This window comes from Dermacentor silvarum, chromosome 3 (genome assembly GCF_013339745.2).
Source record: "Dermacentor silvarum isolate Dsil-2018 chromosome 3, BIME_Dsil_1.4, whole genome shotgun sequence".
In the NCBI taxonomy this organism is placed as follows: domain Eukaryota; kingdom Metazoa; phylum Arthropoda; class Arachnida; order Ixodida; family Ixodidae; genus Dermacentor; species Dermacentor silvarum.
In genome coordinates this window covers 74,860,239-74,882,276 of record NC_051156.1, presented here as the reverse complement: position 1 = coordinate 74,882,276, position 22,038 = coordinate 74,860,239, and the positions used below count along the sequence as shown (strand labels likewise).

The window sequence follows — 22,038 nt, the reverse complement described above, 5'->3', positions numbered from 1 at the left end:
GTTCGAGCTCATATTGCTCACGATAGTACAGCAGGTAGCCTGTCATTGGTATCGCTGACTCCTTTCGACACACCTGTGCTTTGCACTGACATGCTTCCGCAGCCACTTGCCGCTAGGGCGCCAGCAGAGGGAGAGCGGCATATTCTAGTGTTCCGTTTAACAGTGAACCGCACCCTACACGAATAAAGCACTGCAGCTCCGGGACAGGGAGACAGAAAAGAGGGTCTTTTCCGAGTCTGAGTTCTGCTTCCAGTGACTTGAACCCTTAGCGAGCGAAACGATGTTTAATAAACGTTAATGCCTTGGGTGTTACGTGACTAAATCACAATTTGATTATGTGGCACGCCGTAGTGAGGGAATCTGGAATAATTTTGACCACCTGGGATTCTTTAACGTGCACCCAATGGGCGTTTTCGCATTTCACCCTCCATCGAAATGCGGCCTCTGCGGCCGGGATTTGATATCGCGCCCTCGGGTGTAGCAGCGAAACGCCTTAGGCATTATGCCACCACGGCAGGTGTTTAATAAACTGTAAAGGACAAATGTCTAAACTTACAGTTGTCGCTGGTCATGTGCGAGAGCTAGATTATATGCGAAATATGGCAGTTCGATGTCTCCGAAGTTATCAGGCATATAGCGTCGTGCACATAGGCTTTGACGCTAGCTAGTAGAATGTCAGAACGTGCAGTGACACACAAGCGAGAAAATGTCAATAAAATCTCTTTCACCAAAATGTATAAAAATCTATGATGATATTTTGAAATGCTTGGACTTCCGAAAGTCGATTGCTGAAAGTCCAGCGAACAAGGCAGATTCAACCACCAGTGTGCTTGCCATGAAAAAGAAAAGACCATCGTACGAGCCCCAGGTGTCCCGGAATAGGCCTGCAGTGGGAGAAAACAAGATACAATGTTAGGAAATACTTGCAGGTCCGAAGGCACAGGTAATAGTGGAATAAGTTAAAAACACGCTTTCTCAATAAATGACTTCAGTGAAGGGTGGCTGGATAATGTGGCTGATGCAAACAGAGCAAATGAATTGTACTCCTGGCATGACCGTCTATTATTGTGACACTAGAATGCTGACTGGCTTCAGTAATTTTTCATGGGCACAAGCAGACAGCAAAATGCGTTATTTGAGCAAAACTGAGAAGTCAGCATGAGTAAATTCCAAGCAACAACGTTTTAGAGCCGATAGGCTAATGCTAAATGTTACAGGAAAGCTAGAAAGCGCGAATGTTGTTGATCCTAGTGTCAAATTCGAGTCGTTTTAGCATAAAATTGAATAGAAAGGCATAAAAAACACTTAGGTTCTAAAAAAAATGCCAGGCCTGCGCGGCACACGCAACAGTCACAGCGTAAGCTAGACGAGCATTTCGAAAGTACAACCTAGTAATTTGAGTGAATGCGCCAGGAAAGCGCTTGGGACGCCGTCGCGCGTGCGAGCCGACGCGTTCCATCGCCGATGGCTAGTGCCGTTCGGCCCAGCCAAGCGGCCGACAATGCAACTACGGCTGTCAGATTCGCTCCCATTGCAACACGCCCGACGCGGCCTGCTTGGGACGCCGTCGCGCGTGCAAGCCCACGCGTTTCAACGCCGATGGCTAGCGCCGTTCGGCCCAGCCAAGCTGCCGAAATGCAACTACGGCTGTCACATTCGCTCCCATTGCAACGCACCCAATCTAGCGCAATCAACGTGATCCCGAGCGTCTGTCGGTATGTTAGCGCCACCAGTTAAGGCGGCAGCAAAATTTACAGTGTCTGAAAGGTTGCGTTTGCCGGCGCCTTAACTAGATAAAGCCACCATACCGGCGGAGGCCTGGGACCGCGTTGTTTGCGTTCCGCGTCTGAATCGCATCTCGCGCGCTGGAATAGGGCACGTTTATAGTACATTTTCACGCTCTCGGATAGCAAGCGCTTGCGTGGCTCAGTACTAGAGTATCCGCCTCCCACGTAGCGGACCTGGGTTTGATCCCGGCGGAGAGCGGGTACTTTTTTCTCCATTTCCGGCGATAGCGGCTACGGGGCGGCGGCGGGGCATCATCGCGACCCGAAACGGCTATTGGAATGAGCCCATAACAGCTTATGCTGTAAAATCAGAAATATTGTAAAATAGTGTCCGGGGAATTAAACGTGAGAGTGGTCGTGATACCTCGACTACCGGAGTGGGAGGGGTTGAGCTTAAATGATTTATCCTCGACAGCAATTCCATACACCGAGTTGAGTTGTGATTCAGTTGAGGAACTAGTCGTAGAGTGTTGGATGATGTACAAAGCGCTTCAAGGAGGACTTGACTGCACGAAAATCTCATGAAGCAGGGGTAGTTGAAAGGGCCATAGGCATTTAAATAATTAAAGGTCATTTCATGCCAAGTTTCCTACACATCTCGCTAAGCAACGCCATATTTTATTTTATATATAATAGGCACTTTAGTATTCTCCTTATCATCATCATCAGCCTATATTTATGTCCACTGCAGGATGAAGGCCTCTCCCTGTGATCTCCAATTACCCCTGTCTTGTGATAGCTGATTCCAACTTGCACCTGAAAATTTCCTAACTTCACCCCACCTAGTTATCTGCCGTCCTCGACTGTGCTTCCCTTCTCTTGGTATCCATTCTGTAACTCTAATGGTCCACCGGTTATCCAACCTATGCATTACGTGACCTGCCCAGCTCCATTTTTTCCTGTTATAGTCAACTAGAATATCGGCTATCACCATTTGTTCTCTTATCCACACCGCTCTCTTCCTGTCTCTTAACGTTGGGCCTAACATTTTTCGTTCTATCACTCTTTGTGCGATCCTCAACTTGTTCTCGAGCTTCTTTGTCAACCTCCACATTTTTGCCCCATATGCTAGCACCGGCAGAATGCAATGATTGTACACTTTTCTCTTCAACGACAGTGGTAAGCTCCCAGTCAGGATTTGCCAATGCCTGCCGTATGCACTCCAACCTAATTTTATTCTTCTGTAAATTTCTTTGTCACGATCAGGGTCCCCTGTGAGCAGTTGACCTAGATAAACGTACTCCTTTACAGACTCTAGAGGCTGACTGGCAATACTGAATTCTTGTTCTCTTGCCAGGATATAAATAGCATAATGTTTGTCTTCTGCATATTAATCTTCAACCCCACTCTTACACTTTCTCGGTTAAGCTCTTCAATAATTTGCTGTAATTCATCCCCATTGTTGCTAAATAGGAGAATGTCATCTGCAAACCGAAGGTTGCTGAGATATTCGCTGTTGATCCTCACTCCTAAGCCTTTCCAGTGCTTAACTGCTTCTTCTAAGCATGCAGTGAATAGCATTGGAGAGATTGTGTCTCATTGCCTGACCTCATTCTTGATAGGTATCTTTCTACTTTTCTTGTGGAGAACCAAGATTGCTGTGCAATCCTTGTAGATATTTGCCAAGATATTCACGTATGCCTCCTGTTCCCCTTAATTACGCAATGCCTCTATGACTGCTGGTATCTTTGCTGAATCAAATGCTTTTTCATATTATATGAAAGCTATAAAGAGAAGTTGATAGTACTCCGCAGATTTTTCTATTACCTGATTGATGACATGGATATGATCCATCGTAGAATGCCCCTTCCTGAAGCCAGCCTGTTCTCTTGGTTGGCTGAAGTCAAGTGTTGCCCTGATTCTATTGGAAATTATCTTGGTGAATATTTTATACAATACTGAAAGCAAGCTAGTGGGTCTATAATTCTTTAATTCTTTAACGGCTCCCTTCTTATGGGTGAGCATAGTGTTGGAGTTCTTCCAGCTTTTTGGTACACTTGAAGTCGTGAGGCGTATAAATGGCCGCAAGCTTTTCAAGCATATTTCCTCCATCCTTGATTAAATCGACTGTTATTCCGTCTTCTCCAGCAGCTTTTCCCCGGGTCATGTCTTTCAAGGCCCTACTAACTTCATCGCTAGTTATAGAAGGAGCCTCTGTATCCTGTTCACTACTGTTCACTATCATTACTTCAAATGAAAGTAGCTTGGCTGTTCTGGGCACTGTACAGGTCAGTATAGAATTATTCCGCTGTTTTTACTATGTCATCGAAATTGCTTTTGATATTTCCCTGCGTATCTTTTAGTGCATACATTTTGCCTTGTCCTATGCCAAGTTTTCCCCTCGCTGATTTCATGTTGCGTCCACATTTTACTGCTTCCTCAATCTTTTTCACGTTATAATTTCGGATATCCCTTACTTTCTTCTTGTTGATCACTTTCGACAGCTCAGCGAATTCTATCTTATTTCTCGAGTTTGACACTTTCGTGTTTTGCCGTTTCTTTATTAGGTCCTTTGTTACTTGGGAGAGCTTTCCTACTGGTTGCCTTGGTGCCCTATCTCCCACTTCAATTTCTGCTTCTGAGATCAGCCTAGTTACGGTTTCATTTATTACTTCTATGTTGTCTTCATCTTCTTGTTCCAAAGCTGCATATTTGTTTGCGAGCACCAGCCTGAATTAGTCTGCTTCTAGGTTAGCCTATTTCTTCTTGACTAATTTTATTCCTTCTCTCTTGAAATTGAGAGAAATCCTAGAACTCACTAACCTATGGTCAGTGCACTTTACCCTACCTAATACTTCGACTTCCTACACTGTGCTGGGACTGGCAGAGAGTATGAAATCTATTTCATTTATTCTTTCTGCATTAGGGTTTTTTCAGGTCCACTTCCTGTTGCTACGTTTCCTGAAAAAAGGTATTCATTACTCGGGACCTATTCCTTTCCGAGAATTCTACCAACATATCGCCTCTAGCGTTCCTAGAATCGATGCCGTAGTTGCCAATTGCTCGCTCACCAGCCTGCTTTTTCCCCCATTTTGCATTGAAGTCGGCCATGACTACAGTATACCGGGTTTGTACCTCTCTCATTGCTAATTTAACATCTTCATAAAGCGGTTCTATTTCTTCATCATCGTGACTGGAGGTTGGGGCGTACGCTTGTACTACCTTGATTTTATACCTCCTATTCAGCTTTATTACGACGACGGTTACCCTCTCATTAATGCTGTAGAATTCATCAATGTTGCCCGCTGTGTCCTTATGGACTAGAAGACCTACTCCAATTCTCTCTTATCTGGAAGACCTCTGCAGCAGAGAACGTGGCCGTGAGTTAGCACTGTATAAGACTCACCAGTCCAATATCCTAGGCAATGCCTGATAATTCTTCAAATAACCCTGATAGGTAGGGTTATTGGCCCTGGTAGGTAGGCTTACTCGATAGGGTGCGCGTGTTAAAGGTTGCCAGGTTCAGTTTCCATTGGTGGCCTGTCCGGGCCTAGAGATTCTTAGCACCCTCTGCCGCGTCGCAGGTCTGACCGCCGCCTTGGTCAGGTGCTCCGCCGCTGCTGGGGACTGAGGGCCATGGGTAATTGCAGGAGTCATGAGGGAGGTGCGGCCGAATACTGCACCATGGAGGCCAATTCCTGTTCTGGTGAGGGAGTGACTTTGTTGAAGCTTAGTGGGCCTTCCTAGTTTGGCTGCACCTGAACTAGTATAGCCCCACTAGCTCTCGGCGATATATATATTTTTTGCCGGTGTCAGGCGCCACTCCATGGCTGAAATTGTAGTGGACTGGAGGAGGATTCGAACTTACGACCTTCAGATTTGAAGCCGGATGTTCTACCTCTGCTCCACGCCACTATTTGTACCCAACATATTAGATGGCAAATGAGTGTAGCCAATATACCGGTTGAGTGTAACAGAAGTGGAGTTGGACAGGTCATGCAATGGAAAGAGCAGATAATTGGCCCTCTTATTTCAACAGAATGTCTTCCAATGGGAGAGGAACGTAGTCGCGGGCAGCAGAGGCCATAGTAGCATGGTACTATTAAGAAATCTGCAGGCATAGTATGGAGGTGGTTTACACAAGGCATGATGGCTAGAGATCACTGTTGTCTTATAGTTTTCCACACAAGAGAACCCACTGTTTGTATAAAAATTATGAGTAATGTGGGCGCTCAAGCTCTGAAAAATTTACGACAACGTGCTGTTTTTCATTTTCTTGAATATGTTTTTAACTGTACAGTACCTTGCACCACTAGCTCCCTACTCATCACCCTCTTTGCTTGTTTCCAGTTTTTTTACGATACTTTCTTTGCTGCTTCTCCGGGGCATGGCATTTGTCATTGTTTTATCTCTATATGTATTCCTGAAAACTTGGGCCACAGGGCTGCTGCCTTGGGACAACCTGCTGCTGCCTATTGCTTGGCATAGTAGACAACTTCGGCATAAGGGTATATGATACTGGGACAGCACTCATTCTTGGCTAATCAACCGGAATGGACGCACCACTGTGACACAAGCGGCTTCAAGCCTTAAATGCATTTAGAAATGTTATGTATTTCTTTGTGCATACACCTGTCACTACTGGACCTTCTACGTATGCTCACTCACATTGCCTAGCTACGGACCAGCTCAAGATTGCCTGCTATGAGTTTGAGAACGTGCTCGAACTAGAAATCTGGCATGAATTTTCCAGCCCGTAAGCACGTCCGTTGCACATAGTACCCAAGGAGACTGCAGGTGACTGGCACTTGAACGAGAACTACCAGTGTTTGACGCCACCGTCCCCGACCGCTAACCAGTGACACACTTTGAAGACTTCGCAGCAGCACTGCATGGAGCTGTCTTCTCCAAAACCTCTCATCTCATCCTTTCAGCAACATTTTTTTCCTTTGACAAGCATCACATGTCGCCTACATCTTTGACCCGGAGAGCAAACCACTACAAGCAATGATGCAGTGCTCGTGTGGTTTGCTAGTGCTTCAACCTCACCAACTCTGACAAGCTTCGCGGCATTTAGATTTCAACACTGTGCTGGATCTGCGTGTTTGATTGTGATAACCCTTACAGTGCATTAAAAAAATGGAGAAGGGCAACTGATTATATATCTTTAAGACAATTACTTGCTTTCCTTTTGTTTTCGTGAGACTGCGCACACTTACATGCATTTTCTTATAATAAATTTTGTTTGCAGACATTGCAGACATGTTTAGTCAAGATGTTCCTTCCTTGCCCTAATTCAATAATAACCAACCTTAGGAGCTGCAAATTTAGCTAACTTACACAGATTTTGCTCTCTTTAGCTACTTCTAGCAGCTTATTGCATGGTTAATTTTCTTGTCGCGTATCGTGGTGCAGTACAAAGCAGTTTACTTGAGAGGCATGACATCCTCCAGGTTTAAAAAATGAACTGTTTGAAGGATTCTGGGGGGAAATATTAAAACAGGCAACTCTGAGTGAGCACTGCTTTTGTCGCAAAATGTAGCATTGAGCTAGGCAGATGCTATCATGGCAGCGTAATGTTTAGGTTGCAATGAGTATAGAAGAGACAAAATTAGAGTTGTGAAGTTCAAAGGCCTATGGCTACAGCTTCTGTTTATGCTGTGACATTAGAGAGCTTGAGATTAGAGGACGCAAGTAGCATGCGTGAACAAGAACCCGGTTTGGGAATTGGTAGGACCCATATGACTTACAGAACACAAGTTGATTGCATCCCCTTATCTGATGCCATTATTTTCATTGTAAAGCAACCAGTATCGCAGTAAGTCTGGTCAACCTGCATCAATGCTAAAATATTTAGTAATATTAAAACACTTCACCACACTCTTGGCCACTAGATTTGTGCTTGCCATGCCTGTATTTCCTGCTAATCAACTCTTAGGATGTTTACATTGTGTTTCTATGCTGCAAGATTAGTTTGACAGTCTTAATAAAGTTATTAAAGTCAAAGGCTGTGCTAGTATATTGGCCATGTCATTCTAAAACTGTTAGGTTTGACACTGTGAAAGCATTTGGCAGCTTCACCTCACTAAAGATCTGTATTGTGGCGAGACCATTTAGCATGTGGCAATAATAATACCGGCAAACGAAGAGTTCGAGAACACCTGAGATTGTAATAAAGCGGGCGGTGCAGTATCTTAATGGCAGCGGGGACATCAAAGCAGGAACTAGGGCGGTGTTACTACCCGTCACCGCAATACAGTGCTTCACCGCATTACACAAGTGTGTTGCAGTGAAGTCATTGTAGACGCCTATTGCCACATACATTCATACCAACTTTGCACAGAACTATGCGTCCCAGCACTAAATCTAAGAGCGCGAAAAACAGGCAGAGATTCTGCTGAACACCACAGGGCACGGTATTAAGCTCCAGCTCACTGTATTTATCGGGCTCTTAGTACCAAAATCCCAAGCATATACTCTGCATTTTTCGTGGCATTCTGGCAGACGCCCGCCTATACACGTCATAGACGTCGGGTTTTGGACAATTGCGTTCGACGCATGTAACTAGCGAAAGCATAGCCATCCAGAGGGCAGCAACTCTTCGTTATTTAAATGGTAGCATCGTCATCGAGAGCGCTACTTGCCATGTGACCTGCCGGCAGAGGGAGGAACCCGTCGCCTGTTCTACTTTCAAGATCCTTGAAGTCTATGCTTGAAGTTGTGTCTGTTTAGTGCTTGTGTGGGGACACATTTGGAGAAGTAAAGCGGCGTGTACCATAAGCGGTAATGTCTCCAATTTGCAAGCTTTCAAATGCCGCGCTGAAAGCCCGTGGTAATGATTTTAGACGCGAAGCAGCTTATGGTCGGGGCTATCTCACTCCCTCCCTCCATCCGCCGTGCGGCGTCCACACCCGCACTGCGCATGCACATCCTCCTCCCCCTCCTCTCCTTGTATGTATATGTATAGTATATGTACGCCAAGCTCCGGCTTCCGGAAGCCGGAACCGGAAGCCGGCTTCTGGTTCCGGTTCCGCTTCCGTTTCCACTTCCGGTTGTCTTACAGTTTCACTTCCGATTCTACTTCCGGTTCTGGAGAACGCTTCCGGCGTTTTGCCCGAATGATCCCCCCGGTGCTTCGCCCACTCATCATGATTCACTTCGTCCTCTCATTCTCCTCCCGCAACGCCGCGATGAGTGCCGCGGACAGCGCCAGTGTCAGCGCCAGTGTCAGCGCCGTGAACAGCGCCGCGGAGAAGAGGGCTCGAGCCGCTGCCACGAAACGGCAGCGGCGACAGGCCGATCTGAAAACTAATGGGAACTTGAGTCGACCCCATGGCTGCTTCGCGTACTACTCAGGGTTCCCCTACGGGAAGATGGTGTAATTTTTTTGTTACCACGCGGCCTAAAAGAAGAGACGCGTGGTGTGCTTTCTCGTGGTCCCGCCGGCATCGATGCTCGCGCCGCATAAGCGTTTTTGATGCTGTGAGTACAGAGGCAAAAACAAGTGGCTTATTCGTCGTGGAAATGTACTTCACGGACTGACGAGTTAGTGCAGTCGTGTGTTCGTGCTTTGGGAATCGTCCAAAAATTTGAGCGCGTGGTTCGAAAACGGATCTGCAAGTCTTGCCCTGAACGCGGCGATATTGCACACCTTTGCCATGCTTTGGCAGCCTGATGTTTTTACTATGAACTTTGCTGGCCAGTCGCTACTAGCACACTACCACACATTGGGTGCACGGTAAAGATCCCCAGGTGGTCAAAATTCACCCGGAGTGCCCCACTACGGCGTGCCTGGAAATCAGATCGTGGTTTCTGTGCGTAAAAATCCAGTACTTTTTTATACTAGCCTCAAGGTTTTAACTTCACGTGGCACGGTATTGTGCGGCGGCCGTTTCCCGTGTTTCGTGAAGTCGTTGGCCCCTTCACGTGGGGGCTACCAAGTTTCGGAGCGTGTAAGACAGCGCGAAGTATTTTCGTGGTTTCCGTGAGCAGAAATTAATTACTGGTTTTATGCGAGATTGCGCTGTCACTTTCCGCTCACGTTTTGATATCAACGCTGAAGTTTTCATTCGGCTGCGTCTGATGTTCAGACCCTCAGACGCGTTCGCTGTTCATTAACCTAGCACGTCCGTCGCCTTTACATTTTGCTTACGCAAAGTTAGGGGAAGCAGCCAGTCGGGTTTACGACAGAACCCTAGATGAGTACAAACGGCCGCAAACTGGACGTGGCGTTTTGCGTACTCTTGAAAAAGTTTGCACCCCCTGGCGGCTTACATTGCCCACAACGATAATCATCATCTGCCTTGCTTGCGTTTCCTTTCTTGAAAACTCGGCACTCGCTACTTTCCTGTCGAAAATGCTATGTCACGCTGATGACACGCATGTCGTTCATGGCCTGGAAGTACCGGGCTAGGGATTTCACGGGTATACCCAAGTTCGGCTGTACACACTCCGTCGCACTGGAGCTGCCTCTATTCTCCGCTATACCAACACAACTAGATCTCTTGTGTAAAATGATTTTGTACTTAGTTTTGGAAACATCGGCACTTTGTTCTACGAAGACTTGTAGATTGAGTACTTGCTTCACCTTGTTCTGCATAGAAAGAAACTGTGCAATCAAACGAAAACTCTAAACGCTGTCACTTATGTTATTGCAATTTGCAAACGTGGTGACAGAATGCCATGGGTGCTTAAATATAGTATGAATTTTATAATCCCCCTAAACTAGGTACACATTTTCGCCTTCTATGCAGTGTTCGTTCGTGCCCGCCTGCCTATCCCCACCTTCGTTGTAGTATATTTTGTGCAACATCAGCTCTACATGCACCAGCAAGGACGAACTCCCTTGTAACATGTGTGAATATGCTTGCTTAAAATGTTAATAGTGTACTTCTGTTAATAAGCTTTTCCGTCACCATTTGTTGAAAAAAAAAAGCATTCAGCCTTCATTAAAACAGCGTGGTAAAAAGAGCGCTGGCCCCTTGGACCTCTTGCCTCCCCCCCTTGCCTTTGCTAAAAACAACAGACATAACCACCAACTTCGTATCTACAACCCTCTGCATTCTGGTAACCCCTCCCCTCCCCCCTCCCCCCACCACCAAACTCGAAATTCTGGATAAACCCCTGTACCGGGCATGTAGCATTAAAGAATACAAAGGCGCGCAGGGCGACAATTGTCATTTTGGGCCAAGATAAGCCCAAAGGGTGCAATTTTTTAAGAGTTTACGCAAAATCGAAATCCCTACTACGATTTGTGACACAGTGCGCGCCCTCTTCGATTGCTGCTGGACTCCAAAATCTGGATGGACAACATGATATATCCCCACTATAAAAGCTAGTTGTTCCTGACGAAAGTGCTACTTTCTGAGTAGTGCTGACGTGATTTGTAAGAGAAGTTGCGAAGACGTTCAGGTTTCATCCTCAACCAGTAGCACAGGCACATGTCGACTATGCATTCGGAAGGCAAAATGAACCATCTTAAGCACGTTTGGTTGGAAAATACTTCTTGCTCATGCACAGAACACTTTTGTAAATGGTCAGTTGCCTTTGAACTTGGCTGTTCTGGCCCGCGTGTTATTGGACCGCAGTCATAAAAGCTGTTTCAACGGTAGTGTAGACGTGACTTACCTAGCTTGCCAACATATTGACTCCCCGGAATTGGGTGGATCCAAGGTAGCTTCCGGGGTGATATCGGCACACGTTAAATACGATCAAGACTTCTATACCTCATAGTCTCCGCAAAGCCTATTCCAAGTATAGTATTAGCGAAAAAAATTCTAGTCACGCGAGGCGCTTTCAAAGTTTGCTGGTGTACGTAAAGCATTGTGTCGCTAGAAATTTTTCATGAACTATTTTTCTTTGTAAGCGCTACGTAATTATAGCTACCACTACCATATATGCTGTACTTTATGTTAGGTACACAAATGTGCACTTCTTTTGCATGTTTGTTGTGTGTAATTATTCATGAGTTCCGTACGAGAGAGCTTAAACTAAATCAAAAATGGTAATTTCTAAACATGTTTTAGTTGTCTGTTACGATTTTGTGGCATACCATTTCTGAGATTCGAAGTCATAATGGGCCGCGTCAGTAAAACTAAGAGTACTTTTCTAAAGTCATGGGCATTCGCTGAAAATCAACTTGGCGAGCGTATTATTATTTCTCACTTAGAGAACAGTCGGCTGCATATGAATTTTCCAGCAATGCTGCAAACTACAGCGTGTCACAAGGCGCGAGGCAGTTCGCCTTTCACGTCAAAAAACATAGGATCAGAAGATGTGCGCATATAAAGGCATTCCTCCGCACTAGTACATCTATTGCAGTGTTGCGTAAAAAATCCCACAAAAGTCTCCGTATTGTAGGAAATGGTGTGCAAGTAAGTTTAGTTATTCTAACTTCGCATATAATCGGTATTATGTCCAATTGAAATATTTTAAAGCCACGCATATTGCAGAAAATGATGATAATAATTTTTGGATTGTAAATCTTAAGCAGTAGCCCCACATTCATTCGTGTCCTGTCGTTCTTTTTTCTCTTAACGTGTTTATCCTACAAGCATTGTAGATTTGGCGAATACCTTTGATTCCACTAAACCAGCTCTGATTTAAATCCCTGCAGTGAACGACTCTATGATGAGTTCTCTGGCCAAACACAGCAAAAAAGTTTATCGCAATATTTTCACGAGTTGCACGAGAACATTTTAGGGATGTTTCAGAAATGTGGTCAACTTAGATGATAAGAAAAATAGCTTATACTTTGCTGAAGTAACAATAACATTATGGGTTCCAAAACTGCTCTAACGCTCACGCAAATCCGTGCCAAATGTTGTTCGCTTTGATGAGCAACCACGTCGAAGAGATTACAGCCGGAGGGTCGGGGCATTAATCACGGGCAACGTAATCGACGTGTCAGCGGCAGGCAACCTCTGGCATAGTATACGTGGGTAAGTTCGTGCAGGTACTTCGTTTAGCGAAATATTGCGAATAGCTGATCACCTATTAACGAAGGTGCCGTGAAGGAGCCGACAGCCGCCGCCGTAGACATGAAACCAAGAGCCATGGGCTGGTTATCTTCTCCGGCAACTGTTGACGCGCTTTCCGAGATTCCGACGTTGATGTATCCCATTGGTAGCCCCAGTGCGAGCGCCACAACCCAGAAGCCTACTTTTCCCGTGATAAAGGTAAAACTGCCGGCGAGAAGTGAAGCGATAAGGCTGGATGTTGCTAAGAGGGCAGAAGTTGAGAGCAGCTTGCGGTCTGTGAGGCAGGGCATCAGGAAGCGGCACAGGGTGTCTGTCACTGAGAAGAGCGCAATCACGTGCACAGCATCTCCTTCGGCAATTCCGATGTCCACAGCATAGTCGACGTTAACTATAAGGAACGTGTCTAAAACAATACTGTACGCGTAGAAGGAGTATGCGATTGCGTAGATTCGCGGAGTTGCGGCCACTTCACGAACACTTTCAATCAGTGCGTTCCATTTGAAAACACTGCGATCTGAAGGCTTGGGAGTCTTCCACTGTTGCTTCAGCTCAATTTGAATGACGCCCATGGTCTCACTACAATGGTTCAATGCTGGGATTGAGTATAACAAACCGTGCAGCTTCGCTTGCTTCATTCGCTCAGCGTCGTTTGTACAGGTTGGCCATTTACGTGACGGCATCATGTGAGCCACCGAGCGAGAACTTGTTGCTTCATTTCGGAGACAGTCTTTGTTTGGCGTAGTTCTCAAAATGTTAGAGGCTTCCTTTTGTTTTTCGTCAGGAGCACCGAAAGAATGTTTATGCCTCAGGATGGTGACAGGGTAAGAAAGGTTGCGCACGCAGCCTTTTGGCAAGGTAATCTTGCTTTCATAAATAGTGGGAATAGTGGGACGTTTGTGCGCGTGATGTGCTTTTGCCCCTGTAAGCAGGTCTGACTTCCCATCCGAGACCCGCTGTCGAGACGTTTCTTCCGCTCGATTAGGCTGCGGATTTCGAAGCAGGGGTGCAAAGGCCAGAACATTCAACAAACACGCTCCGGTAAGGAGCAGAGTTCCACGTAGTCCGTGAACTTCCAGAACGTACTTGAACAGTGAGGGGAAAATAACAGACGATGCGGGTGCTCCGGACATCACGACCCCAATTGCAAGGCCTCGCCATGATGGAAAGTTGTCGCCGAGACCAACAATGCTGCAGTTCAACAAGATGCCTTGTCCGATTCCTGTAGCAGAGTAGCAAAGTTAACAAAAATTAGTTCTCCTGTCATCCAAGCACTCGAATTACGTGTACTTCCTGAAATAGATGCGAAATCGTCAAATCTTCTCGATCGCTCTGCGGGTTTGTTTTTGCAATGGGCTGATGAGACCACGCTTTAGCATTTCTAAGCGAAAGATGTTGGACACAACGCCACTGTCATCGTGTAGTTTTTTTTGATGGATGCAGATTGGAATTGCAATGATAAGTTGCTCCATTTGCACTCTTGAAGCTACATTTTTAGGATGGGCCTAGATGTCCAAATCGTTAAATTAACTCCAGCATTCGCAATAGTTACCTAAGCCCATGCGCCATCTTTGTAACTGCCTACGTAATGTTACATAAGTTTTGTACTCGAAGGTACTAAGTGAGCTCCTTAGACACATACTCGTTATCATCTGTAAGGTCTTTGTGTTGCAGTGTCCATAAATAGGCACAGATTACCTTAGATTTGAGGTCGTACACGCGTCCTTTCACATCCTCTACCCTAACGATTAATCGCGCTCCACAATCATGATAATTAGGCTAAATCGTTTTCCGTTGCCTAGAGGTTTTTTTTAGTTTTCGCGCTCTGTGAAGTATGCTCTTCGCTCAGCATTAAATACACGAAAGCGCCCTGCGATACTTCCTAGGGAGGCGTTGTAGTTACTAGGGTCTGGAGCAGCAGTTGTAGTAAACTTCTGTGATAGAGATTTTGTGTTTAGTGCGATAGCAGATTTGGTTGGCTGTTTATGTCTTGGGGTCAAAGCAACACCGGGGATATATAGGCGACAGCGTAGCGGAGAGCTTCACAATAAATTGGGTGATCTTGGTTAATTTAGTCGCACTTAAATCTAATAGCACAAGCGTTTTCGCAGTTTTTCGCCTTAGAAATGCGCCTGCAGCGGCCTTCAGTCAGGCCCACGACCTGAGCAGCAAAATGCCATATGCACTGAGTCACGATGCCGGGGGTGGCATGGTGGCAGCAGCTGGCAGCATGTTTTAGGTTTGGAATGTAGTGCTGACAGTACAGGTGACGCATACTACCTTTCTTTTAGCTGCGATTTAATATCAGAATCTATTTTGAGTTCTGCATTTGGTTTTGTGATTGTAATGTGACGCTAGCAGTTAGGCCTTGTTGCGGAGAGCTTCTGAAACACCTGAATTCGCTTTGTTGACCAGACAATTCTCGGAAATGCCAGCGTGCTGTGCTATGTGCTCTCTCTCTTCCCCATCTTTCATTCTCCTCCATCCCGCTCCCATGTTTAGGGTAGCAAACCAGCTGTGCTAAACTGGTTAACCTCCCTGCCTTTCCTTCTCCACTCTTCCTTCCTTGTGCGCTACTCCCAAGCGGTATTGGCCGACGGCCGAAAAACTTCTCGCGGGAGGTCGGCTCCCAACTATCGTGGCTAATCATCGCAGAGAAAAATCGGGCCAAGGTTGTTTGCGAACTACGTGGGCACATGAGTAGCAAAAAGACGTGGGGCCGAGGTTGGATTAAGACCGGCAGTGATAGGGCCGGCAGTGACAGTTTGATATGCGAAGGGGGAACTACATCGTGGCGAAGTACGTTGCTAACGTACTGTATCAGGCGCATTCAAAAGCAATTTCGCGCCTTTCGACCCCAGCATAAGTTTTCGCTAGTGCCTAACTTATATTAGATTTGACTGAATATTATTCCTGAAAAAAAATTGAGATGACAAGTGATTTTTTTCTACTTTATTATATGAATAAAGAGTTCTTTCTTTGCTTGTTTGAGTGCAGCATATTGCCCTTCCGAAACCAGTGTGCTACATAATGCATCAACAATATTTTCTTGCCTATATGTAAATTTATCTCTCGTATGATTACTTCTATACTGTGACATCCTTAATGGTACCAAGCGTTGCCTTTAATGCAAGGCAGATACATCCACAGGTTATGTGGCCGAAGCTTCACCATCTCGGGTGATTGTGTTAGATAGCTGTTTTTTACTTTTTTAAATTATTATGCTCCTTGTGGCGTAGCACATTTCGTACTGCGCATGCTTGCATGGTATCGGTCAGAAATACGCAGCTTCATAAGTGTAAGACATGCTAGAAATCCATTAATTCCAATGTAGGCCCATGCATAAGGCGAACTACAGAATGTCAGCACCCAACGCCGTGAAAACACTTCGTTCATAGGACATCCGAATTATGTCCGAATGTCCGTGTACCATTTTGTAGACAAATATGACATCTTCTTGACGTCTAGTTTCGGATATGCTATGAAGGATCTACTAAAGTTATGCCACGTGGAGGTTTTCAGCATACCCGTAAATATTTGTGCTCCAATCGAGGCTTTGTCTTGGAGTTTCCTCGTAACAGAATGATCTTTTTCGCATGCTCAAATTACAGTCCCAGGCTATCGTGTGTGCAGCTGGAATTTTCTGAAGCAATTTACTTTGAAAACTTGACTTCAATAAGTCACTTTCACGTGACGGAAGGCCTAGATTATAGCAAACAGACATTATAGCGAACACTGCGCAAAAGGCCTGGACATGTCCGTAAAATGCGCACAGAATGCTTCCACGATGGCCCTTATGGACGTGGAATTGATGTCACGGAAAATGAGGCCAGACGCTCATGTGAGACGCCTGCAGGACGTGATCCACACACGGACGTGCAAGGGACGTGCGACACACGGAAGGGCAAGGTGGATCTCAATAGCCTAGCATACTTGATTGGTGCCATATTTGGATTATGGAACTAAATGTTCAAAAGTGTAAGTCTATGAGGGTTTGTCGTTAAAATACAACTTGTCCAACTTATTTTATTCACAGTCAGCCCCTCGAAAGCGTGACATCCTACCGGTATCTCGGCGTTCATATAACCAACACTCTGTCCTGGAAATTACATACAGAATATATAGCATCCAAAGCCAACAAAACACTGGGTTACCTTCGCAGAAACATTTTTCTTGCTCCATCATCACTAAAGTTATTATACATTGCATATGTGCAACAACAAATGACATATGGTTCATCTGTGTGGCACTGTGGACAGATCACACTAGCACTCATGTTGGAAAGTGTGCAGCATCGTGCAGCCGTTTTATCTTGGCTAACTATCACCGTTCAGCTAGCGTCACTCAAATCAAAATATTTTTAAACGTCATCCCACTAGCTACCCGCCGAAAGCACACCCACATTTGTCTGTTCTATAATATTTTCTACCATAACCCTAACCTTCACTCCCGATGAATTCAACCAGCACCCTTCATTTCTCGTCGCCGTAATCACCAACAAAAAGTAGCAACGCCGCATTGCAACACAGTAACATGTGCGCTGTCATATTTTCTAAGAGCTTGTAACGATTTGAATTCCCTGCCCGCATCACTAACGGGCGTCACTGATACCATTCAATTTAAAAAGGTCCTAACGACGATGATTACCTTATTACCAATTTTGTGTTGTTCGCTAACTGATCTTTGAATCCTGTTTTGGTTCTCACGTTATATAATTGTTCTTCAACTGTTTTATTATGTTATTCTAAAAAGACTGGTCGCATTATTAATAGTTTTTCTCTATGGCTTTATAATGTATAAAATGTGCTTTGTGTTGCTTTTTAGTTGTGAATTGCCCTTCCCCTCTGAAATGTACTTTGTACCCTGAGGGTAACATAAATAAATAAATAAATAAATAAATAAATAAATAAATAAATAAATAAATAAATAAATAAATAAATAAATATGCCTAGGATATCCATGTCCTGGCAGTGAATGTCCATAAGATATGAATAGGACCTTATTGTTGTCACTAGGATACAAGTTTTGAAGTAGGCCTGGACATAAGCCGGCGTACAAATTTTTGCGGGCCGTGGAAGGTTCGATGTAGGCCCAGACAAGGGCAAACCTCTAAATTTTCATGGGCCGTGCTGGGTTTGGTGTAGGCCCAGACAGGTACCAACCTATAAATTGTCCTGGGACTTGCTAGGTTTGAAGTCGGCCAGGTTGGCAGCAACGATCGGCCCTAGGTCGGCCCTCGAACGAATGGCCGATGTAAGACCGATGTTATTCCCCCAGAAGGGCCCAATCAAAATGGCCAAACATGGGCCACACGTGTAACGGTTGGCCACCATTTAATTGCGCTACATTAGGCCGAGCAACATGCAGATTTTATCTTTAGGTTTTGTTTCGTTTCGGCATGCTCACCAAAGCTCATTTTCTTTGACTTATACTAAAGACCTTATGAAACCTTCAAGATGAACAGGGACCTGGCAACACTGGTCACGTCAGCCATCGTTCTTACGGCTTAGTTGTGAGGTGGCTGTATTATATACAAATTGATCTCTACGTTTAATTGATCTGTGCATGTATTCGCCTGAATAACAAATATATGGTGTTTTGCGCTTGTTATCGATCGCCAAATTCTTCTAGTTTTTGCGATGGCTTGCATGATTGCTTATGTAAAATTACTGTTCGAATTCCTTAATGCACCACTGTTGCTGCTTGGCGATTTTAATTTTTCTGGAATTAAGTGGTCCAGTTAACTTCATACAACGGCTACCGGGTTCTCATGGTGTTCTGCTTTTGTCGATTTGTGCGCTACCTTTAATTTTACCCAAATGGTTCACACACCCACTCGAGTCGCATCGTCGTCAGCAAATATATTCGATCGTGTACTAACCCAGTCTCCGCATGCTATCTTGTCTTTAGTGGTTTTATCAGGCTTCAGTGACGATTAACTCATACAATTTCTTAAGTCATTTTAATTACCCCATCTCTACAAACAATGCAAATTTATTCGCAACTTTAACAGAGCGGATTTCCAAGCCATTATCTTCGAGCTAGAAACTTTTCCAGCTGCCTATTACCAAAACTTCTGGGAAACGACCCTCGAAAAAAAAAACTGGTTATTAGTAAGGAATGTGGTATCGGAACTTACAAATAAGTGCACTCCCATTCGTAGAGTACCCAACGCCAAAAAAAGATATCGCGATGGTTCAGTGCTGCTGCTTTTAAACAGGAATAACGCACCCTCTTCATGATAAAACACGAGTTTTATCATAAAACTTGACGAAATTTGTTGTCTACTAACACTCACAAGTTCTGGAGTGCAGTAAGCATGCGCAATGTCACGACATGCGGCTGAAAGCTGATAGTTCTGTTAAACAACAACATTTCTTTGTCCTTGAATAATAATGTGTTAGCTGTCATTCCACTGTTTAATCCTCCTGATTTTTCTAAAATGGAAGGCAGCACTATTGACTTGGTTGGGATAGAAAATCTTACCCGTCATGTAATAGCATTGTCCTCTGCTGCTGCTGATGGCATCAACCATATATTTCTTAAAACCACTGAAACATATTCTTGTATTATATTGTCCTCTATTTTCACTTAGTCATTACAGAACACGCTACCCAACGACTTGAAGGGGGCAATTGATTCTGGTGCACAAGTCTGATGAAGTCTTTTTGGTCCTAAATTACAGACCTATATCTATAACGTCAATGCCTTGCATGCAGTTAGAGCAGGTAATGCATTGGCATTTAGTTGCCTTTCTAGTGAATCGCCTGTCCTTTTCTTCCATTCATCATGGTTTTCGAAAACGCCGTTACTGGGAAAAACAACTGTTAGCGTTTACTAATGATTTGTTATCAGCGTTAGACTGCTCACTAAATGCAGACAGCATATTGTTAGACTTAGCTAAAACATTTGACACGGTGTCCCATAATGTAGTGCTCGTCAAGTTTAACACGGGTAATACTGATGCGAGTGATTTGAAATAAATATAGTGTTTTATAAAATCGCACAAGATATGTGGTGGCTAATGAACGCGATTCGCATTAATGTGCAGTGATATCAAGAGTTCCTCAGGGTTCTGTGCTCGAGCCCCTTCTTTTCCACATTTACATCAATGATCTTCCTCCTTCAGTCCACTCAGATTTAAGAATATTCAAGGATGACTGCGGACTTTAGAGGAAAATAACTAACCTATTCGACGCAGGCATTTCGCAAACCGATCTGAGTAACATTGCTCGCTGGTGTGACTCTTGGTAAATATAACTTAATGACTAAGAAGAGTAAATTATTCAGACGAACATGGCCTGCTATGGACTCTAATTCCCGTTCTTATAGTATTAATGGTTTCCATTTAACTTCGGTCGCTTCCTACAGGTACCTAGGCGTTAACATCACTCCTGGAATTTGCATGTCGAATACATTATTAAGAACGCTAATCCCATGTTCGGCTTCCTTCGCTGCAGCTTTTCTCAAGCCCCAGTAACATTGAAACTGCTTCCGTAGAAAACCTTAGTCCGATTCAAAGTAGAACATTGGCTCGTCTGTCTGGGATTCCCAAACTAAATCCCTAATCACGTCTCTTGAATCGCTTCAAAATCATTCTGCACGCTTCCTACTTTCTAATTATTCGCGCCAATCCAGCGTCTCGCCAATGAGAACAACTTTGGATCTTCCTGACCTTCCTGCACGACGCCGCCAAGCCCGACTGTGCGTATTTCGCAAAATTTATTACTGCAATGAAAACTTGAATCAGTCTCTTTTCTCCGTCCCTCAATACGTATCGTCGCGTGCTGACGATCATCTCAAAGCTGGCGTGCCGAATTGCCATATTAAACCTTATTGCGAGTCCTTTGTGGCAAAGACCAGCGTCGACTGGAATTACCAGCCAACCTACGTCGTCTGCATCCCAGAAAGAATCAGAAGGCGAAGATTCCAAGCGATCCATGATGACACGCAAGGTGGCATCACGGCGTTGCTCGTCGGCGACGTGTAGCCGCCGAGAAACGGAGAAAACGCAAGCGTCGGCATCGGTGTCAAGGTCGGCGGGTGGTTCGTCTACTGAATAGGTCGGCGTCTTGATGGAGGCGGCCCGATTTGTACACGACTGCATAGGAATGTTATCGTAGCCGCACAGCCCAGCAATCAAGCCGGCCAGTAGGATCTTTGAGTGAGGAAAGCCAGCGGAGCGCGTGGTGGTCCTTGATTACAGAGAAGTGCGTGCCCATACAAGTACGTGCGGAACTCTCTCGTCTGGGCGGAACCGCGCAGACGAGAGCCAGGCAGGCACGATCTGTAATCGAATAGTTGAGCTCCGCTGCTGTGAGGAGGCGGCTAGCGTAGGCGATAACAATATCTCTGACCTTTATATTCAAAGTATTCTTGCACTGTTTTTTAAGACCTTTAATCGCATACTTATAACCGACAATGTTCAGGCTTTCAGGTTATCAATCCTTAATAAAACTAGATTTTCGTTGCGTAATAGGCTTTTGCTGCCAAAGATACACACTTATTAAGAGAAATAGAACGCAATGTTATTTCATCGATTACATTATGGAATGCATTTACGCCTGAACTGAAAGAAATAATGCTTCATCAACAGAAGCTAGGGTGTTCTTATTTAATGTAAACCTGTCGTGTTCCAATAATTTCGCGTCTGCTGCACCATGACTTTCAAAATTATCACTAGACTTATTTATGCTGTTTTTGTAATTCTTTCATATTGACTCAGGTTTTTCTGCTATATCTTCTTTAATAATTTTTATGTATAAATATTACAGGCCCATCATATGTTTCGTAACCTTCGGACCTCGTCCTGTATATTTCCCTTTGTATCACTTCTGTTCCATCGATAATAAAGTTGACTGATTCATTTATTCATTCATTGCACATACGTTTCGTATGTTTCTTTCTGTTTCAGCTTATACTCCACTTTCGCTTCATTTATCCACTCGCAAGTTTCGACAGTAGCTGAAGTTCAGCTACTGAGTTCAGCTTCTGAAAGAGTGCAAAAAGCATAAAGGGACTACGCTTTCTATAGTGCGGAAGATCAGAAAAAAATTATGACAAAGCTCACAACAGGAACTTGATCAAGGCTCCAAAGTTATATTAGTTTTTGATAAATTGGAATGTGGAAATTAATGAAGAAAAGGGAAATGAAAGTGGACGAAAAGTCGCCGGCGGGAGCCGAACCCGCAACCTCCGCATTACGCGTGCGTTGCACTACCAATTGTGCTACGGCGAAGGCCATCAATTCGTCCACTAATCGGATATTTATGCTTATTAGATCGAGTCCTAGGTGTGTTAGCCAGCGACACTTAGAACCATGGTGGGCGGACGTG

General features: G+C 44.7%; 1 protein-coding gene across 1 annotated transcript in view; it reads right to left on the bottom strand.

The window, feature by feature from the left end:
* Window positions 1–496: 496 nt before the first annotated feature.
* LOC119444484 (uncharacterized) overlaps window positions 497–22,038 on the bottom strand; it is a 38,954-nt gene continuing 17,412 nt past the window's right edge. The window contains exons 2-3 of the mRNA XM_037708880.2: window positions 12,720–13,925; window positions 497–884 (exon numbers count right to left, since the gene is read on the bottom strand). Coding sequence (XP_037564808.2) covers window positions 745–884; window positions 12,720–13,836 — 1,257 coding nt within the window. The 5' untranslated portion in view covers window positions 13,837–13,925 and the 3' untranslated portion in view covers window positions 497–744. The remainder of the gene's footprint in view (window positions 885–12,719; window positions 13,926–22,038) is intronic.